This window comes from Leptodactylus fuscus, chromosome 5, assembly GCF_031893055.1.
Source record: "Leptodactylus fuscus isolate aLepFus1 chromosome 5, aLepFus1.hap2, whole genome shotgun sequence".
Classification (NCBI taxonomy): Eukaryota; Metazoa; Chordata; class Amphibia; order Anura; family Leptodactylidae; genus Leptodactylus; species Leptodactylus fuscus.
The window spans coordinates 155,183,493-155,201,616 of NC_134269.1; the positions used below are offsets into that span (position 1 = coordinate 155,183,493).

The 18,124-nt window shown below is 40.2% G+C and overlaps 1 protein-coding gene across 2 annotated transcripts in view; it reads left to right on the forward strand.

Annotated features, from left to right (window-relative positions):
• Positions 1 to 18,124, forward strand: part of MON2 (MON2 regulator of endosome-to-Golgi trafficking) — an 88,558-nt gene that overhangs the window by 38,673 nt on the left and 31,761 nt on the right. Inside the window, exons 21-32 of one of the 2 annotated variants that reach the window (XM_075274512.1) lie at positions 3,295 to 3,405; positions 3,549 to 3,724; positions 3,803 to 3,965; positions 5,214 to 5,507; positions 6,256 to 6,454; positions 6,952 to 7,580; positions 9,594 to 9,737; positions 11,288 to 11,305; positions 11,621 to 11,749; positions 13,180 to 13,370; positions 15,884 to 15,944; positions 16,603 to 16,726. In XM_075274512.1, coding sequence (XP_075130613.1) covers positions 3,295 to 3,405; positions 3,549 to 3,724; positions 3,803 to 3,965; positions 5,214 to 5,507; positions 6,256 to 6,454; positions 6,952 to 7,580; positions 9,594 to 9,737; positions 11,288 to 11,305; positions 11,621 to 11,749; positions 13,180 to 13,370; positions 15,884 to 15,944; positions 16,603 to 16,726 — 2,239 coding nt within the window. The remainder of the gene's footprint in view (positions 1 to 3,294; positions 3,406 to 3,548; positions 3,725 to 3,802; positions 3,966 to 5,213; positions 5,508 to 6,255; positions 6,455 to 6,951; positions 7,581 to 9,593; positions 9,738 to 11,287; positions 11,306 to 11,620; positions 11,750 to 13,179; positions 13,371 to 15,883; positions 15,945 to 16,602; positions 16,727 to 18,124) is intronic. The other variant, XM_075274513.1, reaches the window with a different exon arrangement.

Here is an 18,124-nt window from a genome sequence, read left to right on the forward strand (position 1 = left end):
TGTAGGAATAGCCTTAAGAAAGGCTATTCTTCTCCTACCTTTAAATGTCTTCTCCATGCCACCGTTTGGTAGAAATCCTGGTTTTCTTCAGTAGTTCTCTCATAGCTCCGTTGAACTACAGGAGCGTACTGCGTATGCTCGCGTTAGCGGCCACAAAAAAATGGCTGCCCGCATGTGCAGTCGGCTCTGCCCGATGGCAGTGCCGACTTGCGCATGCGTAGGAGTTTGACCCCCAGCGCCGGAAGAAGACGTGTGAAGAGGCCATTCCAGAAGAAGATAGAGGTGGCACTGGAGATTTCTCTCGCAGCATTGGGGACACCACCCAGTGCTGCAGAAGAACTCATTTACATACCAAAGCAAACTGGGATTTCAACTGAATGACGGCGCGGAGAAGACATCTCAAGGTAGGAGAAGAATAGCCTTTCTTAAGGCTATTCCTACATGTTAGTCAGAAAAAATAGCATTTTAATGATTGAATCCCTTTAAGACCGGAAGATGTTGTTTACGTTACTCTGTGTCTAATCTCTCTGTGAAAAAAATTTATGCGGTATATACACTGATGAATAATCATGGATTTTTAACAGCTGGACTTTATCTACCAATATCATTTCTGTATGATGGACCAATTCCAAATGTACGCCAAAATAATTAAATGGCCACTAACTTTTCAGCAAACTCTATAAAATAATTGTGGACGAGAACATTAGAAAGTTTTCAATATATCCTAATAATGCCTTACAATTAGACTTTCTCCTCCTCTTTCCCTCCTGAACTGACATTCGCTCTGAAATATCTGCTGAATCCGTCACAAGACAGACTGCTACTCACAGAAGCATCAAATCACAGCTGTAAATAGAGGTTTTTGAAAAGGGGAAGAAGAGCAGCAGCTATTAGGAACTTTCTGTCACACCGCATATTCTTTAGCTGCCTCTGTAGAGGTCTATACTACTTTGTATATGTCCTTCATGATCCTGCTGCTGTTTGTGACATAGTGAATATTAGAAGGCAGATTCTCCACCCATCAGCTCATGGAGAACTTACCGTATTTTACGGACTATAAGGCGCACTGGACTATAAGGCGCATTGCCCATGAGCGCCTTATAGTCCGTCTCGGTTCATATATAAGGCGCACCGGACTATAAGCCGCAGTCCGGTTCGCATTATATGTTCTTGAAAGCGGCGGCAGGCAGACTTTGCCAGCGGCCGCTTAACCCCCCGCGTGCCAGCCGCTTCTATTGGAAGCGCTCGGCAGGCGAGGAGGGGCTCTATCAGCAAAATCATGCTGATAGAGCCCAACCGTAAAAGTTAGATTAAACTACCCCCCCCGTTTTAAAATAAAAGCCTGAAACAGAATGTGAAACTTACCGAGCGGTGCAGGGTGGGCGGGCATTCAGGCTTCCTCTTCCTCCGATGTTCCGTCCTCCTCCTCCGCCGCTCGCTAACTGATAATGGCCTGGGCGCATGCGCAGTAGCCGTAGTAGAAGCATTATGATATTGCGCATGTGCCCAGGCCATTATCAGTTCGCGAGCGCCGGAGGAAGTGGTCAGGACATCGGAGGAAGAGGAGGCCTGAATGCCCGCCCGCCCTGCACCGCTCGGTAAGTTTCACGTTCTGTTTCAGGCCGGCGTGACAGCAGGGCTGCCGGACACTTCCCATTCATTTCTATGGGAGCCGGCATGTGAGCGCTCCCCATAGAAATGAATGGACTGCTTTTTTCCATTCATTTCTATGGGGAGCGCTCGCATGCCGGCTCCCATAGAAATGAATGGGAAGTGTCTGTCCATTCGTTTCTATGGGGAGCGCTCGCATGCCGGCTCCCATAGAAATGAATAGGAAGTGTCCGGCAGCCCTGCTGTAACGCTGGCGTGTACGGCTGTAATACACGCCGGCGTTCCGTAGTGTGAATGCCCCCTTACGGTGCCTTTTATGTATGTATGGAAGCGGCACGCAGACTTTGCCGCCGCTTCCATCCATATATAAGGCGCACCGGACTATAAGCCGCACTTACGATTTCTGAGGAAATCGTAGGTTTTTATGTGCGCCTTATAGTCCGGAAAATACGGTACACAAGAGAAAATGGCTCAAAAATGTCAAATACAAGTTCTATAATTGCCAGAATCTGTGTCAGTGCTCATGTTCACACTCTGCACTTTTGGTTATGCAAAGTCTGTTGAAAGGTTTGTGACCACTTAAGTATTCCTTTAAATGAAGTATAATGCATGAGTGCTAAGAATAATTGGTACTTATTTTGCTATTGATCCACACTATGCAAGCCAATTGGGTGAATACATGATTGTATAACATGTAGCCCAATTGCTTATAGTAATTGCTTATTGACATTCTAGAGCAGTAAAAGCTGCTCCACAGCATCAGAATGTGTAAGTGTGTTCGTTTCAATGATTATACTAATATAATGGGATTTTTCATTCTATGGCATGTTGAAAATAATGGGCAAATTTAATGCTATATGTTTGTGTAGTTTGAAAATATTGGTTATTGCTCTGCCATACTTTGACAAGATTAGCTCTAACCAGCTGTGGATCAGCAGTGTCCTAATAGGATTTGGTGAAGGTAATGTGTGTAATCTTGCAAGATCAGTGACTGACTTAAATGCCACCATATGCTTACGATTAGGTTTAACACAGTATAGTAATGGATGAAAGCCATTTGATCGATTATGCTATGAATACATAAAGTGTGACTGATCATGGTGGTATATTTACGTAATTTGCTTCATTCTAAATATGGATTGCTCCCATTTTGTAAAGCAATGACATGCTGCTAGGATATAATACTTCATAGTACCCATATATATATATAATTCAAAAAGGATTTCGTCCGGCAATCAGATTATTTAAAATGTAACTTTTACTTCATTAAATATAAAAAAAGAAACATATACATGCTCCAGGAACAAGAAAAAAGGAAGCACAGCTTACGCGTTTCAGGACACCCATATATATACACACACACACACACACACACACACACACACACACACGATAATATGTATGTGTGTGTATATACACACACTCACACCCCCCCCCCCCCCCCAGTCACCCAGCTGTGAAAGAAACTGAAGCTAGCTCCATTCACCTGTGGAGTTCCTTGCACAGTGGGTGGCCAGACGGTGAAGGATTCTCATTTATTTTCAAGCTTGGTGGGGTCTCGGAGATCAGATCTTTACCTGACATATCCTGCCAATATGCTGTCACTTTACAGGATGGGGATATCCCTTAATTCCTTTTCTCCAGTTGATACAAAAAAAGCTTTAATATAAATTTCTTTCACAGGTTTGCCAGCATCCAAACTGTCGAATGAGAGAATGGGGAGCAGAAGCCTTAACATCTCTAATCAAATCTGGGCTGGCCTTTAAGCATGAGCCAGAACTCTCTCAAAACCAGGTATCGCTTTGCCCTCCTATATCTTTGGTGTGGTCCAGTCACTTATACTACATTTATGTAACTGATAGGTGGCTTATTATATCTTTTGGCGTTTTTTTGTAATGTATATTTAAGGTACTATTGCAGTCTTGTTTCTCTTGTAGAGGCTGCAGTTACTTCTCTTGAACCCTTTAAAGGAGCTTTCTGCGATAAATCACAACGATATCCGCCACAAGCAGCTGGAATGTGTGCTACAGATTTTACAGAACCAGGGCGATAGTCTTGGACCTGGATGGCCGCTGGTTTTAGGTGTTATCGGAGCAATAAGAAATGATCAGGGGTGAGCATGCAAAGAAATAGTCTATATGTCTTCACACTTGCATTGTCCCTTTTCTTACACAAACCTATTCTTTTTAAGGGAGTCTTTAATACGGACTGCTTTTCAGTGCCTTCAGTTGGTTGTGACAGACTTCCTTCCCACAATGCCTTGCACATGCCTGCAGATAGTTGTAGAAGTGGCTGGAAGTTTTGGACTTCAGAATCAAGAGTTAAATATTAGTTTAACATCTATTGGTTTGCTGGTGAGTGAGCCTTGTATATTCTATGTCACCGATGGTCTCCAAACATTTACTTTCTTACTGTTTAGTTGAATAGAACTTATTCAGTGTTATCACTGTTAAACATGTTTTGCCAAATAGATACATTACTTTCTTCGTTTTTTTTTTTCTTTCATTTAATTTACTTCGACATAATGTTTGTGATCACTAACTGACCACAATGCTTAAAGATCTACTAGATCACAGGATTTGGGTTGCTGTTATCTAAGCATTGTGGTCAGACATTATGACTGAAATAAAGAGAATTGTTCATAAAAGTCTGGGTAGTGATTTACTAACACTAGTGTGCCACTACATGGTATGGCAGTACAAAATGGTACTGTAATTCATGTACACTATTCCACTATGTAACTTTTTAAGGGTTATGGCAAGAAAAGTGGCAGAAAAGGTTTAGTAAATCAGTTATATTGTGCAACTTGTAATTCGCACAACTTTGCCAGACATTAACAAAAATTGTATCTATCATGTGTAAAATCAAAAGAGGCTTAATAAAGACAGGCCATTGGAATGCATTTCAGTAACTCATTCATTCTAAAGAATGGTGGTGGACACATCTCAGGGGTTATTAAATGTCTCTATGATGTGAAAAACATTTGCTATATATGCTATACATGTCCAGATGGTTTTAAAGAGGACCTTTCACCATTTGAGGCACATGCGGTTTAATACACCGCTAAAAAGACGACAGTGTGCTGAATTAAGTGCACTATCGGCTTTCATGTTCTGTGCCCCAGGTGAAGAGCTATCGGTGCTGGTACCATTGCTCTTCACTGTCAGAAGGGTGTTTATGACAGTCAGTCAGCAATGCCCTTCCTCACAGCTGCGCCTATAGTGCTGTACTGTGAGAGTGGTGAGGAACCATAGATGAGTACTGGGGGCGTTCCTCACTGCTCAGCGTCATGCTGGGTGGTAAGGAACACCCCTTATCACAGTACAGTGCTATAGGCGCTGCTGTGAAGAAGGGCGTACTTGACTGACTGTCAGAAGCACCCTTCTGACAGTGAAGAGCTACGGTATCTGCACCAATAGCTCTTCACCAGGGGGCATAGAACATGAAAGCTGATGTGCACTGAATTCAGCACACTGTTGGCTTTCTAGCGTTTTATTAAACCGCATGTGCCCCAGGAGGTGAAAGGTCCTCTTTAAAGAGACCTTTAGTGTAAATAAATAGTTTGTTCCTTACTATAGTAAACCTATTTTTCTGTATTGCAGTGGAATATCTCAGATTACTTCTTTCAACGAGGAGAAACTATAGAAAAAGAACTGAATCGAGAGGAAGATCTGCTTCAGATGCAGGCAAAAGAGAAAGGAGTAACTTTAAATCGTCCCTTCCACCCTGCACCCCCATTCGATTGCTTGTGGCTTTGTCTCTATGCCAAATTGGGAGAACTTTGTGTTGACATGCGCCCTGCTGTCAGGAAGAGCGCTGGCCAGACGTTATTCTCTACAATTGGGGCACATGGAACGTTACTGCAGCATCAAACATGGCATACTGTCATTTGGAAGGTATGGCAGTGCAGATTTTAGGGAATGGTTTTCTAAAGAGTACTTCCATTCCAGTATAAGTTTTATATCAGGTCCATCGGTTCAGCTTTTATCTTGGCCGGAGTAAAATATTCCTAATCCCTTTGCAGTGTTTCCGCTGACATTTTGACTTGTTCGCAAGAGTACTAGGTGGTCGACAGCCTGATATTACTGATATTTTCACCAGTTTAGCCTGCAATCCATTAGACTCAAGCTACCCGACAGCATAAAAACGAAGGTCTTATATATATTATTACATACATAATGTTCCTATAACTTGAAGTCACACTCCACAGGAAACAATCCAGCAGTGATTTATTCACTCAATGTTCACAGCAGCAATGTTTCACCTTCTCCAAGAAGGCATTTTCAAGCATTAAAGTGTCTTCTTTGAGAAAGTTAAAACATTGTTGAAAATGCCTTCATTGAGAAGGTGAAATGCTGTTGCTTACATTGGATGAATAAGTGTCTGTTTGGATTGTTTCGTGCTGCTTCTTCAATTGGATTTATACATTATATGGTCAAGTGGTCTTTTACCTTGAAGCATGGCACTTATCTTACAGGCTTTTTTTTTTTTTCCTCACTGTACAGCTCTATTATTTTGCTGCTACATATTTTTTCCCATCCATTAAGAATCTGCTTATACAGCGTTGTATATGTATGAAATTTTTATCTTTATACTTTCATATCTAGTTATTCAAGAACAACATTTTTGTTTTTCCTTCTCTAGGTTCTGTTTCACCTTTTAGATCAAGTTCGAGAGTCTTCTACAACAGCTGATAAGGAGAAGATTGAATCGGGAGGTGGTAACATCCTCATACATCACTCCAGGGACACAGCTGAGAAACAGTGGGCAGAAACCTGGGTATTAACCCTAGCTGGTGTAGCCCGAATATTTAACACTAGACGATACCTCTTACAGCCATTAGGTAAGATCACATTTTGATTTTAACAGCTTTTGGTTTCAAAACTTGGAAGAATTGACTGTATCACAGTTTTCACATCCAAGTCAGTGTGCTTGAAATGAAGACTAGAGGATTTGGCTACCTTATGTCACCCCACACCATTATTCTGGGGGTAAGACCAGTGTGGTATTCACTTGTGAAAGGTGTTGCCCACAGTTGTTGTTGCGTCAAGAGACACTGGTGGGGCCTAACACTAAAGAGGATAGACCTCCATTTCAGGCCCATTGTCGTCTTGATAAGCGCCATGATAGCCTTTGAGAGTGGTGCTGTGATGTCAGTGCAGCACCTGTAGCCAGACGTCTGGCTTATAGACCAATGTTGAGCAAACTGCTTCTCATAGTTCCTCACATGAAAGACCTGGCTGAAAGTCTGTCTTTCATTGTATGATCTTTTTTTCCAGTGCCTTAAGTCTTACATGTATTTTCATTACTTTCCTCTGTTTCTATTGTTTTTCAATGTAGGTGACTTTTCAAAGGCCTGGGATGTTCTTCTGGATCACATTCAGTCTGCAGCTCTCAGCAAGAACAATGAAGTTTCCTTAGCAGCACTCAAAAGCTTGCAGGAAATTTTGCAGATTGTTAGTCCAACCAGAGAAATGGATAGGCCAGAGTCACTGCCTGGTATTTCAGTAACTGTACCTGCTCTTATTGCATCGGTTACAGCTGCTGGACCAGGTAGACCGCTGACAAGAGCGGACTCTGCTGGAGAAAGACTTAACAGATACAGTAGCACTGAGCAGCCCATAGCCACAGATGAGATTGAAGACTCAGCTCTGTGGTGGGCTGCCTGGAACACCTGGTATAGGATTGGTTCAGAAAGTACAAAGCCTCCAACTACATGTGACAAACTGACTTTTATCCCAAGTCAGCCATTCCTGACAGCTTTAATTCAGATTTTCCCAGCTCTTTATCAGCACATCAAAACTGCTTTTAACATGGATGACCTACAAAAGCTTGGGGTTATATTACATGGGGCTGTGTCAGTGCCTATAAGCTCGGATGCCTCTCCTTTCATCCTCCCCTCTTATACTGAAGCAGTGTTGACAAGCCTGCAAGAATCTGTGCTTACAGCTTTGGATGTCCTACAAAAGGTGACTGTCAGTCTCATCTTCACTTGCACATTTTTGGCTTTTTCAGTTTTACATGATGCCACAGAAAAGTTTCAGTAATTCAAAGTCTGAAAGCCAACATTAAATCAAATAACGCAATGTTTTAACAAACAGCTAATTGGGAATATTTAAAATTAATATTACAATTACATAACTAAATATATTCTTATGTAATGCTATGAATAACTTTAAACTAATTAATTATTATACTTTTCTGGGAGTTTGCCATTGACTGATTAACTTATTAGTCACTGGAGCACAATGGCCTCTAATCAGCTAATCCATCCAGCGAGTGTTTTTCTCATGACAGACTTGAACACAAACTCATTTGATAATTCAACTCTATTGTGAGATAAAGCTCTCACTAGATGTGGTAGCTACATCTTGTTAGCCGTCTTCCCTCTGCCTGTCTGTTTTTCTCCTCCCCTCCTCCCTAGACTTTCAATGGGCTAGAGCTGTAAGATGTTTACTTTTGCTGATTACAGATTAGATTAGTAAATTCAGGAACTATTATCAGTGCTAAGGGGTGGGGGAAAGGGACTAAGGCTGTTCTTACACAGCCGTAATGTAAGTCCGCAAATGGTCTGCAATTGAGGGTTTTCAATTGTGGACCATTCGCAGACACATTATACTCAGTGCGGCCTCTTACATCAGGCCTCCACACTGAATAGAGCAGGTCCGTAATGGCCGTGAATTCATGGCATTGCCTGGACTTGCCCATAGAACTCTATGGGCGTGTGTGGCAGGACACGGGCGTCTGCAGTGTCTATGTTGCTGATCAGCAACTTGCGGACCGTAAAATCAATACGGTCGTGTAAGGGCCCCTTCACACGGCGTAAGCGCGCCGCTCATTTAGATACGTATACACGTGTCCAAGCGCAGCGCTTCAAAACAGAGCCTATTGATTTCAATGGGTAGCGCGTGTATATGCAGATATACGTGTGCCACTCATTGAAATCAATGGGCTCTGTTTTGAAGCGCCACGCTCGGACACGTGTCTAAATGAGCAGCGCGCTTACGCTGTGTGAAGGGCCCCTAAGACCAGCCTAAGAAAGAGTGAAGCATATTTCTTTGCTGAAATATATTACACAGTTTCCTGTTTTCCACTGTACTATTTATTCATGATTTTTTAAATAAAAGTTTAGCACAAATTCTCAGCAAATATTTACCACTCATTATGTCTTTTGCAGATCTGTGTACCTCTATGGTTGCAGAAAACAAGCAAATGTTGTGGAGTGTGATGCTAAAGTCATGCATCCTTCCCATCCCCTATTTCCTCAGTACATTGCTTAGCCAGTAGAATGGGAGACAGGGAAGGCAGTATGATTGCAGGGTTCAAAATGCACAGTTTTTGTTTGTAGTCTGTTACCATGGAGAACTTTTTTTTTTTGCATGAGAAGTGTATACAGAAGCTAGGAAATATTTAAAGGGGATATCCAGGATTAGAAAACAACATGGCTTCTTTTCGTTATTTCTGGTCTCCACTTCCTTTTCTTAAGCAATGACATTGGCAGTCCCATCTGTTTGTTTCCTTGCCAGAGAAGAGAAAGGGGAGCTTTTTCTGAAAGAAGGAAACCATGTTTTCTAATCCTAACTATAACCACCTATAATAATAATAATACATTTTATTTATATAGTGCCAACATATTCCGCAGCGCTGTACAATTTGTAGGGTTCAAATACAGACAAAAAGATACATTACAAAGAAATAGTCAGGCCCTGCTCGCAAGAGCTTACAATCTATGAGGTAGAGGGGGTGACACAAGAGGTAGCAGGGGCGGCATCAGAGGTAGCATTGCTTATACAGTAGTCAGATCTTTAATATTCTAGTGCCCAGTAAGGAATAAAGGAATTATTTCGCAACAACCCTTTGAATCTGCAAGCCTCTCCTGAAACATCTAACTGCCATCTGATGGTGCTAGAAGCCTGCTGCCTGTGTTTTTTTTTTTTTTTTGTACGTCGTTCTTATTTCTTTCTTTCCTTCCTTCCTTCTAGGCCATCTGTGTAGGACCAGAAAATATGCAGATAATGTATCCAGCAATTTTTGACCAGCTCTCTGCATTTGTACAGTTTTCTTGTAAACCTCCTCAGTATGGCAAACTAGAAACAAAGCACATTGCTAATGCCAAATACAATCAGGTATGTACAATCAAGTCGCTTTTGCAAACTGCAGATGTTCTGCCCATCCTTTTCCATCACACCACCCTTTTTACCTTCTGTGTCACCACCGCATAGTTTGTCATTCGCAGTTCTCATTACATGGGTTGTTTCAAAGCAGACAACCCCTTGAATGTGAGAGCCAGTCCTGAGCTGTCCAGCAAACATCTGATCTTTGCTAGAAGATGCAACTTGCTGCTCATTGTTTCTACCTGTAGTACAGCACAACTGCTATCCATATAATACATGGATGGCTCAGCTCTGCCAGATTGAAAGCCGCTGCTTGTTAGTCACTTTTCATTTTGACTCATAGAAGGGGGTCATAGGTGGCTATGGCGTGTCCTGGTATAACAACCCATTAAATAGCATTTTTTTTTCTAATTGCAGCACCATTTCAGTACATCTTCTTTATATGACTTACAGTATCTTATATATTATAAATTTAGATTTGTTTGCACAGCAAACCCCATATAAGCTCTATTTACAGTCCAAAGCCTCCTGCATTGTGAAGGCAGCAGATGTTGTGATAATAATAGCTGTATTGAATAAATTGCACATGGCATTAAATCCAACGTATTATTATCTAGCATGCTGGAGGATGCAGTTAGTCTGAGACTTCTGAGGAGATCCTTATAAAAAGACCAACGTGGAGCTAGGAGGGATTTCAGGGGCCACATCTTCATTAATAGTTGTGGTCGCCAGAAATGGACAATCCTGTTGTTCCACTTGGTTGACTCTTGTGTAGCCAGCGAACCTGGTCTTGACTTTGTTAATTCTAGTAACTAAAAGTAATTACTTGATAAAAGGAAAAAATAATTTTATTTTTAATTTAGTTAATTTAATTAAAGACCTTAAACTGGACCTGACGGCACTCCTAGACATGTATTTTAGTAAATATCAATTCTGGAGCGTCTGACCCAGAAAGTGTCTGTTCTGCCATTTCTCATTTACTACTGCTAGTTGTTTATGGGGGTTACCATTTGGGCTGTGTCTCTATATACTCTGGCACTGCCCAGTCAGTGTTGACCATGCCATTGACAGGGCAGATGGAAAAGCCCAGTTATCAGTTTGTTACAAAAGAAAAAAATCAGGGGCAACACGGTGGCTCAGTGGTTAGCATTGCAGCGCTGGAGTCCTGGGTTCGAATCCTGCCAGAAACAACATCTGCAAGGAGATTGTATGTTCTCCCCGTGTTTGTGTGGATTTCCTCCCATACTCCAAAGACATACTGATAGGAAAAGATGTACATTGTGAGCCCTATATGGGACTCACAATCTATATTAAAAGTAAAAAAAAAAAAAATCTGAATAACATAGGAGCAATACGATGCAGATTTAGGAGTAGGGATGCTCCAGGTTTTTGTTTCATACGTAATATACATTTTTAACAAGACAGGTCAGGAGAGCTGACGGGTCCTCTTTAATGTATTTGCATTATGCTCTCATCTAAAATTAACATGCATATGTCTGTAAATCTATCTGAATTAACTTCTCTCGTTCTGTTTATTCTGCAACAAAATGGAATCACAATAGATTCAACTTTTTGCACCGGTGAGTGACATTTCCTTAAAAATTGCCCTGTCCTGACAAACCTTAAAAAAAAAAATAAAAAAAAAAGTAAATAATAGAACTAGTAACAATCATAAACTTCTCCCTCTGTGCATTGGAAAATAGTATTTCCTTGTATGGAGGGTTTTCCTACTTTTTGTCTTTGGGCATGTGCTTGTTTCTGCTTTCTTTTTAACTCTTCGGATGACTCCCAACAAGATCACCAAGCATGCAGATAATGCCTAGTTCCTATCACTGCAGGTGGATATTTTAGTTCTAAGTTTTGAACACTCATGTATAATGTTTCATTTCTTCCAGGCAGAGTGGGTTGCCTTAAATTATGTACCTTTTGCTGAAAAATCCTTGGAAGTCATGGTTGACCTGTATCAGAAAACCGCATGTCATAAAGCTGTAGTGAATGAAAAGGTTCTTCAAAATATCATTCGGGTATGGACGATTTTATGTTTGTTACAGGCTGGAAGTTATAAAGGGATCTCCTTTATTGTAATACTCAGTAGAAATCCAAGTGGTCCGATTCCCAACAGTCAGAATATCACATATACCTCTATCGCTTGTTAATCATGGAAACCCCTTTAGACTGAAGCCCCACATTGCAGAGAGAAAGCTTTTTTTGTTGCACATTCTGCTGCGGTTTTTGAACCAGGAGTGGATTGAAGAGAAGGTAGAAGTGCAAGTGTTTCCAATATATTTTCCATTCCTTTTGTAGCCATTACTGGCTTTGGTTAAAAAAAATAAACTGCAGCAAAAAAAAGCTGTTTCCGCAACGAGAGGCCTTAGCTGTAGAGAGAGTGTCAAATAAAAAAAATCCCTAAAGAAGGTTCTTTATGAGGCTAGAATAATGTAAAATCTTGAATCCAGGTACACTACATCAGTAACATTAATAATAATACATTTTATTTATATAGCACCAACATATTCTGCAACACTTTACAAAATGTAGGGTTCAAGTACAGACAAAAGGATATATTACAGAGGGGCAACATGGTGGCTCAGTGGTTAGCACTGCAGCCTTGCAGCACTGGAGTCCTGGGTTCAAATCCCGCCAGGAGCAACATCTGCAAGGAGTTTGTATGTTCTCCCCATGTTTGTGTGGATTTCCTCCCATTCTACAAAGACATACTGATAGGTAAAAATGTACATTGTGATCCCTATATGGGGCTCACAATCTACATAAAAAGATATATTACAGAGAAATAGTCAATTCACACAATGGGATTGAGGGCCCCGATTGCAAGAGGTTACAGTCTATGAGTAACCAACTCTTTGGAAGCTACAAATAAGAACTTTTCATAGACTGCTATAGAAAATAATCTCAGTATTGTCTTCATTAACAATATTTTTGGAGTATTGCCCACATAGCTGTGGAGATTTGTCCAGTCCTGTGCCTTATGTAGCTGTCTGACAAGTTCATTTTGCAAATCTCCAATGCTGTCTTCCCACTGGAGGTGACATAGCAGATATTTTAACTAAATGTTTGCTTTAGTGAAGCGATGTAGGGCTCTATCACTTGTGAAGAGATCTATTGTTATAGTAAAACGATGGCACTATTAGTGAAGTTCTGTTCTCCAAACTCTAAATTTGACTCCTAAAATAAATGGTATTTGATGTAAAAACTCTTTTAACCACCAGATGTCACTAAAAGCAACTTTGATATCTTAGTCTATGCTACAGCACCAAATGAAGTTACTTTACAGCTTAAACCTTTGATAAACTATTTACTGTACGAGCAACATAGCAATGCAAGCAAAAAAAAAAAAAGCCCACAAATACTCTTTTATGGTTTTATAACCTATATATTTTCATTTTCATAGTACGTGTTATTTACGTTTTAAATACATTTCCTATTGACTTTTCAGACTCTAAGGGTTCCATTGAGCCTAAAGTATGCTTGCCCATCAGAAAGCACATGGAAATTGGCTGTCGCATCCCTCTTGAAGGTGCTTTCAGTTGGGTTACCAGTCGCCCGACAACATGCGTCTTCTGGAAAGTTTGATAGCATGTGGCCTGAACTGGCGAACACATTTGAAGACTTTTTATTTACAAAAAGGTAAAGTATGCAAATATAAATGTATAGTCTGCAAGTATCATTATCAGTATGTAGGTTTTGGTACATTTGTAGAATGTGTATTTGTTATTGTCAGTATTGGGGTATATTCATACTACCATTAATTAATGTCCATTGCTCTCATCCATCTTGAAATGAAAGCATCAGATATTAACACATTTTGGATCTTTTCTGTAAAATCTGTAAAAAGTATTTTTTCATTCGTTCCCTTGATTCTGTATTGAGAGCGGTTTCTGCCTCTCACTTAAAGTTACTGTGTATGGAGTACAGGACTATGTAATGAGGGTGGGTGGGAGGGTAACTTAAAACGGTTAAATGTAGGACATTATAAAACATACAAACTTGCTTTTGGGGTGACAGTAAGGGTACATTGCTATCTCCAGGGACACATATGACACTAAGGTTACAATGCTATTTCTAGAAATATCACTGGTTGAAAACACAGTCAGAGTCAGGATATTTATATAGCTGTAGAAAATATAGGTAATATAAAAATCCTAATCCCAACTGTGTTGAGAATCTCCTTTCATATGACCCCAAAAGCAAGTTTGTACATTTTATAATGCCCGGAATATAGTTGTTTGAAGTGACCCTCCCCTCATTTTTTGTACATGTTACACAGCCCTGTACTCCATACACAGTAAGGGTGCATTCACACTATGGAACGCCAGCGTGTATCACAGCCGTACACGCCGGCGTTACAGCAGGGCTGCCGGACACTTCCCATTCATTTCTATGGGAGCCGGCATACGAGCGCTCCCCATAGAAATGAATGGGAAGTGTCCGGCAGCCCTGCTGTAACGCCGGCGTGTACGGCTGTGATACACGCTGGCGTTCCGTAGTGTGAATGCAGCCTAACATTCAGTGAGAGAGAGAGTGGCAAAAAAGGTAGGATTTTACAGAAAGGATCCAAATTTTTTTAATAAAGTTAGTACATAATTAATGACATAAATCCTGGCAGAGAATCAAAAGTTGTCTAAAAGATTATTAATTTATTTTTTATCCAAACTGGTTCCATTAAAACTGCAACTTGTCTTGGTAAAATTAAGCAGTCATACAGCTACATCAGTGGGGAAAAAAAAAAAAAAAAGTTATGGCTTCTAGAAGGCAGGAATGAAAAAAGCGAAAAAGTATGCCTTGTCCTGAAATTTGAAATTTGGTTTGTATTAAAGGGTTAAGACAGCTTTACACAGTGAGGGTTCTTATTTTAGTGCAACTAACTTAAAGGGGTTGTCTGGGATAAAATTCTATTTCTACAATGAGCTAAACACCACCTCACCTTCTCCCCCCTCCAACCTTCTAACTTACGTAGTTTACAAAAATGTATATTTACCCACCGCACATTTTCAGATTTTCTGGTAACGGATTTTCCCTATTTCCGGAAACAGAACGTCTCCTATACTAAACTCCCCACCCCTTCATACTTACCATACAAACTACTAAGACTAGTAGTGCTCGGGGTAGCTAGGGAAAAAGGAAGGGGGTAGTGTGAGTCACCTCTGATTTAAGCACAAAGCATCATGGTAGTTGAACAGGAAGATACCCATATAAACAAATGCAGAAGATGCCAGGAGCTCCAGAAGAAACCCCAAAATCACTGAAAACACACCTAAAGCTATTTGGTTGCACTTATCAACCTATCAATAACAGACCTTTTTTCAATTTTTTTTTTTTTTTTTGCACATAAAACCACTTTAATGCCATCCATTCCAACACTTGCATTTTACAGCTATTTATGTGAATTTCTTCACCTCTGGTTTGATTAGAGTGGTGTTGCTGTTTCCTGCATAGACAGTGGCCACAAGCAGTGCATGCTATGTGGGGGGTTGTGTTCTCATGATTGGTGTGGGTCTCCACGTTCATGATGGTATATCCTAGCAATATTCTAACACTTTCTGTAATGATAAACCCTTTTTAACTGTCTTTAGGGACCAACAGCACTTGAGCCCTGAGATGTGTCAGAATTTTATATGCCGTTCTCGAAGGTGCACAGAAGATGGTTTAGTTATTCAGCATTTTGCATGTGTATATCATTTTAAAGGCTTTTGTGATCTTGGCAGATGTTTTTTTTTTTATCTCCATATGTTTTTCATTATTTGTATATACTACAGTTCCTTATATTTCCTTATGAAGTAGGGGCAGCGTCTACAATAAAGAGAAAAGTGTCGGTGTTTAGAGAGAGCTAGTTGTGTTACCTGTGGCTTTCTGCAAGGTGGCCTGTGTCGTGTTAGAAGAACACACTGCTTTCTTAGGTGCATTCGGTCCCTTTGCAGACCTGTATTACTAACCTTTCCTTTTATTTGGGCTGCAAAATATTTTAATATCTTGTATTTAACCGGGACATGTGAAATGATGTTCACACAAAGGCTCGGATTGGAATCCGGAGACTTTCTATGTATGCATAACTTTGAAATGTTATTCTACACAAAGCATCGCTTTCCTTCCTGGAACTGCCGCTAGAGTAATACTGTTTTCCCCCTGTTTTCTTTTTCTAGCTCACCTCCAGATAATCTTTCAATTGAAGAGTTTCAAAGAAATGAGAGTATTGATGTAGAGGTGAGTGGAGCAAGGAGAGAGAGCTCTTTGTAATAGCATCTGTGTGAGCAGGGGAAGGAAAAATGCCAATATTCTCTTGCTGGTAACTCAAGCAAACGCTTACAAAATTTCATGTGCAAATATAGAACTTCAGTGAATTAAGCCGATGCCTGCAATAACCATAAGTACTGGATTATGATGATCACTATAGAACTCATAAAGAAATTTCTTATTGACCTGAGCATCAAGTACAGGAATAGCTGGGCATTTTTTTCTTTTATTTTTTTTTATTTTTTTTTATGCAGATTGTGAACGTGATATAGGGCTCACAATGTTCTTTTTTTTTCCCTATTATTTTCCTACATGTAGGATTTAGCTGTTCACTTGAAAAATCGGACATCTTTGTGAATGGACACTTAAGGACAGACATGGACAGTAAACGACACTGCATGATGTCCCATTTAAAATAATGCAAAATGTAACGGGCACAGCTAGTGTCCAATGCTAATGTCCACGCAAGATTTTGCGTGGACATTAGCATTGGACACTAGCTGTCAGACACCGACGCTAGTGTGAACCCTGCTTAAGGTTAACTATGTAACATAGAAGTGCTTCAGGGCTTACAGCTACTGGATTCACTGCATCGATTGAAGTCACAAATTGTTACTCTTCTTTTTAGGTTGTCCAGTTGATCAGTTCAGAGATACTGCCATATGCCAACTTTATCCCAAAGGACTTTGTTGGTAAAATCATGACCATGCTTAATAAAGGCTCTATACACTCACAGTCGTCTTCGTTTACTGGTAAGTTTACTAAAAACCTCTATTGAAAGCTGACCAACCGAAAAGCCCTGGAATATTTTATTAAATGAGTTTTGCACAAACTTCAATGCCACCAAAGGAATAGTGTTCACATAGGTAACTGATTATATATGTTTTTGAAAATACATATTTTTTTTTTCAGTGTTCTTAAGTCCCTCTTTTTTGCATGCAATATAGTCTGCTGTTCACACTCTCAGAATAATAAAATCTTTTTCTCCTCTCCCTGCACTGTGCTGACAGTGCATGTGCATGTGTTCTCCTGCTTACTGATCAAAACACTAAATCTATGGGGGCTACAGACATGATTTTGGCCTTTTTTTTTTTTTTTTTTTTTTTTTTAAAGTTAGAGCCGTTTGAAGTTAGTGTTTCTGAACAAGCTATATTCGGGGTGCACAGTAATGCACTTAGGTGTTACATAAAGAAGGGTTAATGTCTCTCTTTAGGAAAAGACTGATACAGGATTTATTAGACCATGCAGGCCCTGCTAAGAATTCTGAGTAAGGAATACAAATCATTCCTCATTGGTGAAGAAGAGGATTTTGTTCCTAGCACCACCTATTTTAAGGTTAATCTATAGATTAATACATTGTTTTCAAAGAAACCGAAGGGCATGATCTTGGACTAGTAACCAAGACAGTATTGTTAGACCTTGTATTCCTTGCTAAGAATTCTGGGTAAGAAATACAAATAAGATCTTATTGGTGAAAAAGAGGAATTTGCTCCTAGCGCCACCTATTGGAAGGTACCTCCCTATAGATCAGTGATAGCGAAACTTTTAGAGACGGAGTGCCCAAACTGCAACTCTTTAAATTATCACAAAGTGCCAACACGGCAATTTAGCCTTAAATACTTTGTGTATCCACAATTGCGGACAGTTATGGATGCTTAAAATACAGTTATATGTGAATGGCGCTCTACAGACCTTTCATTGATACAAACAACTTTGTACTGAAAGGTAATAGTTTGCATTTGGTACTTTTGAACAATTAATGTTCACTATTTACATCACACAGGATCTGTTTTATACTGACCGTGCAATGTTATTACAGCCTGTACTAATATCACGTCTGCTATAAAACAGATACTATGTGATAAATAGAGAAGGGACCCCACAAAGTACAATCTGCCCTACAGTGGTCCTCAAGCTGTACAGTGTGCTACACAGTGTTCCCCACACAGTATTATACGCTCCACAGTGCTCCCCACACAGTATTATACGCTCCATAGTGGTCCCCGCACAGTATTATACGCTCCACAGTGGTCCCCACACAGTATTATACGCTCCACAGTGGTCTCCACACAGTATTATATACTCCACAATGGCCCCCACACAGTATTATCCTATGCAGTAGATAAGTTGATGCCAGATGAGTCTTGTAA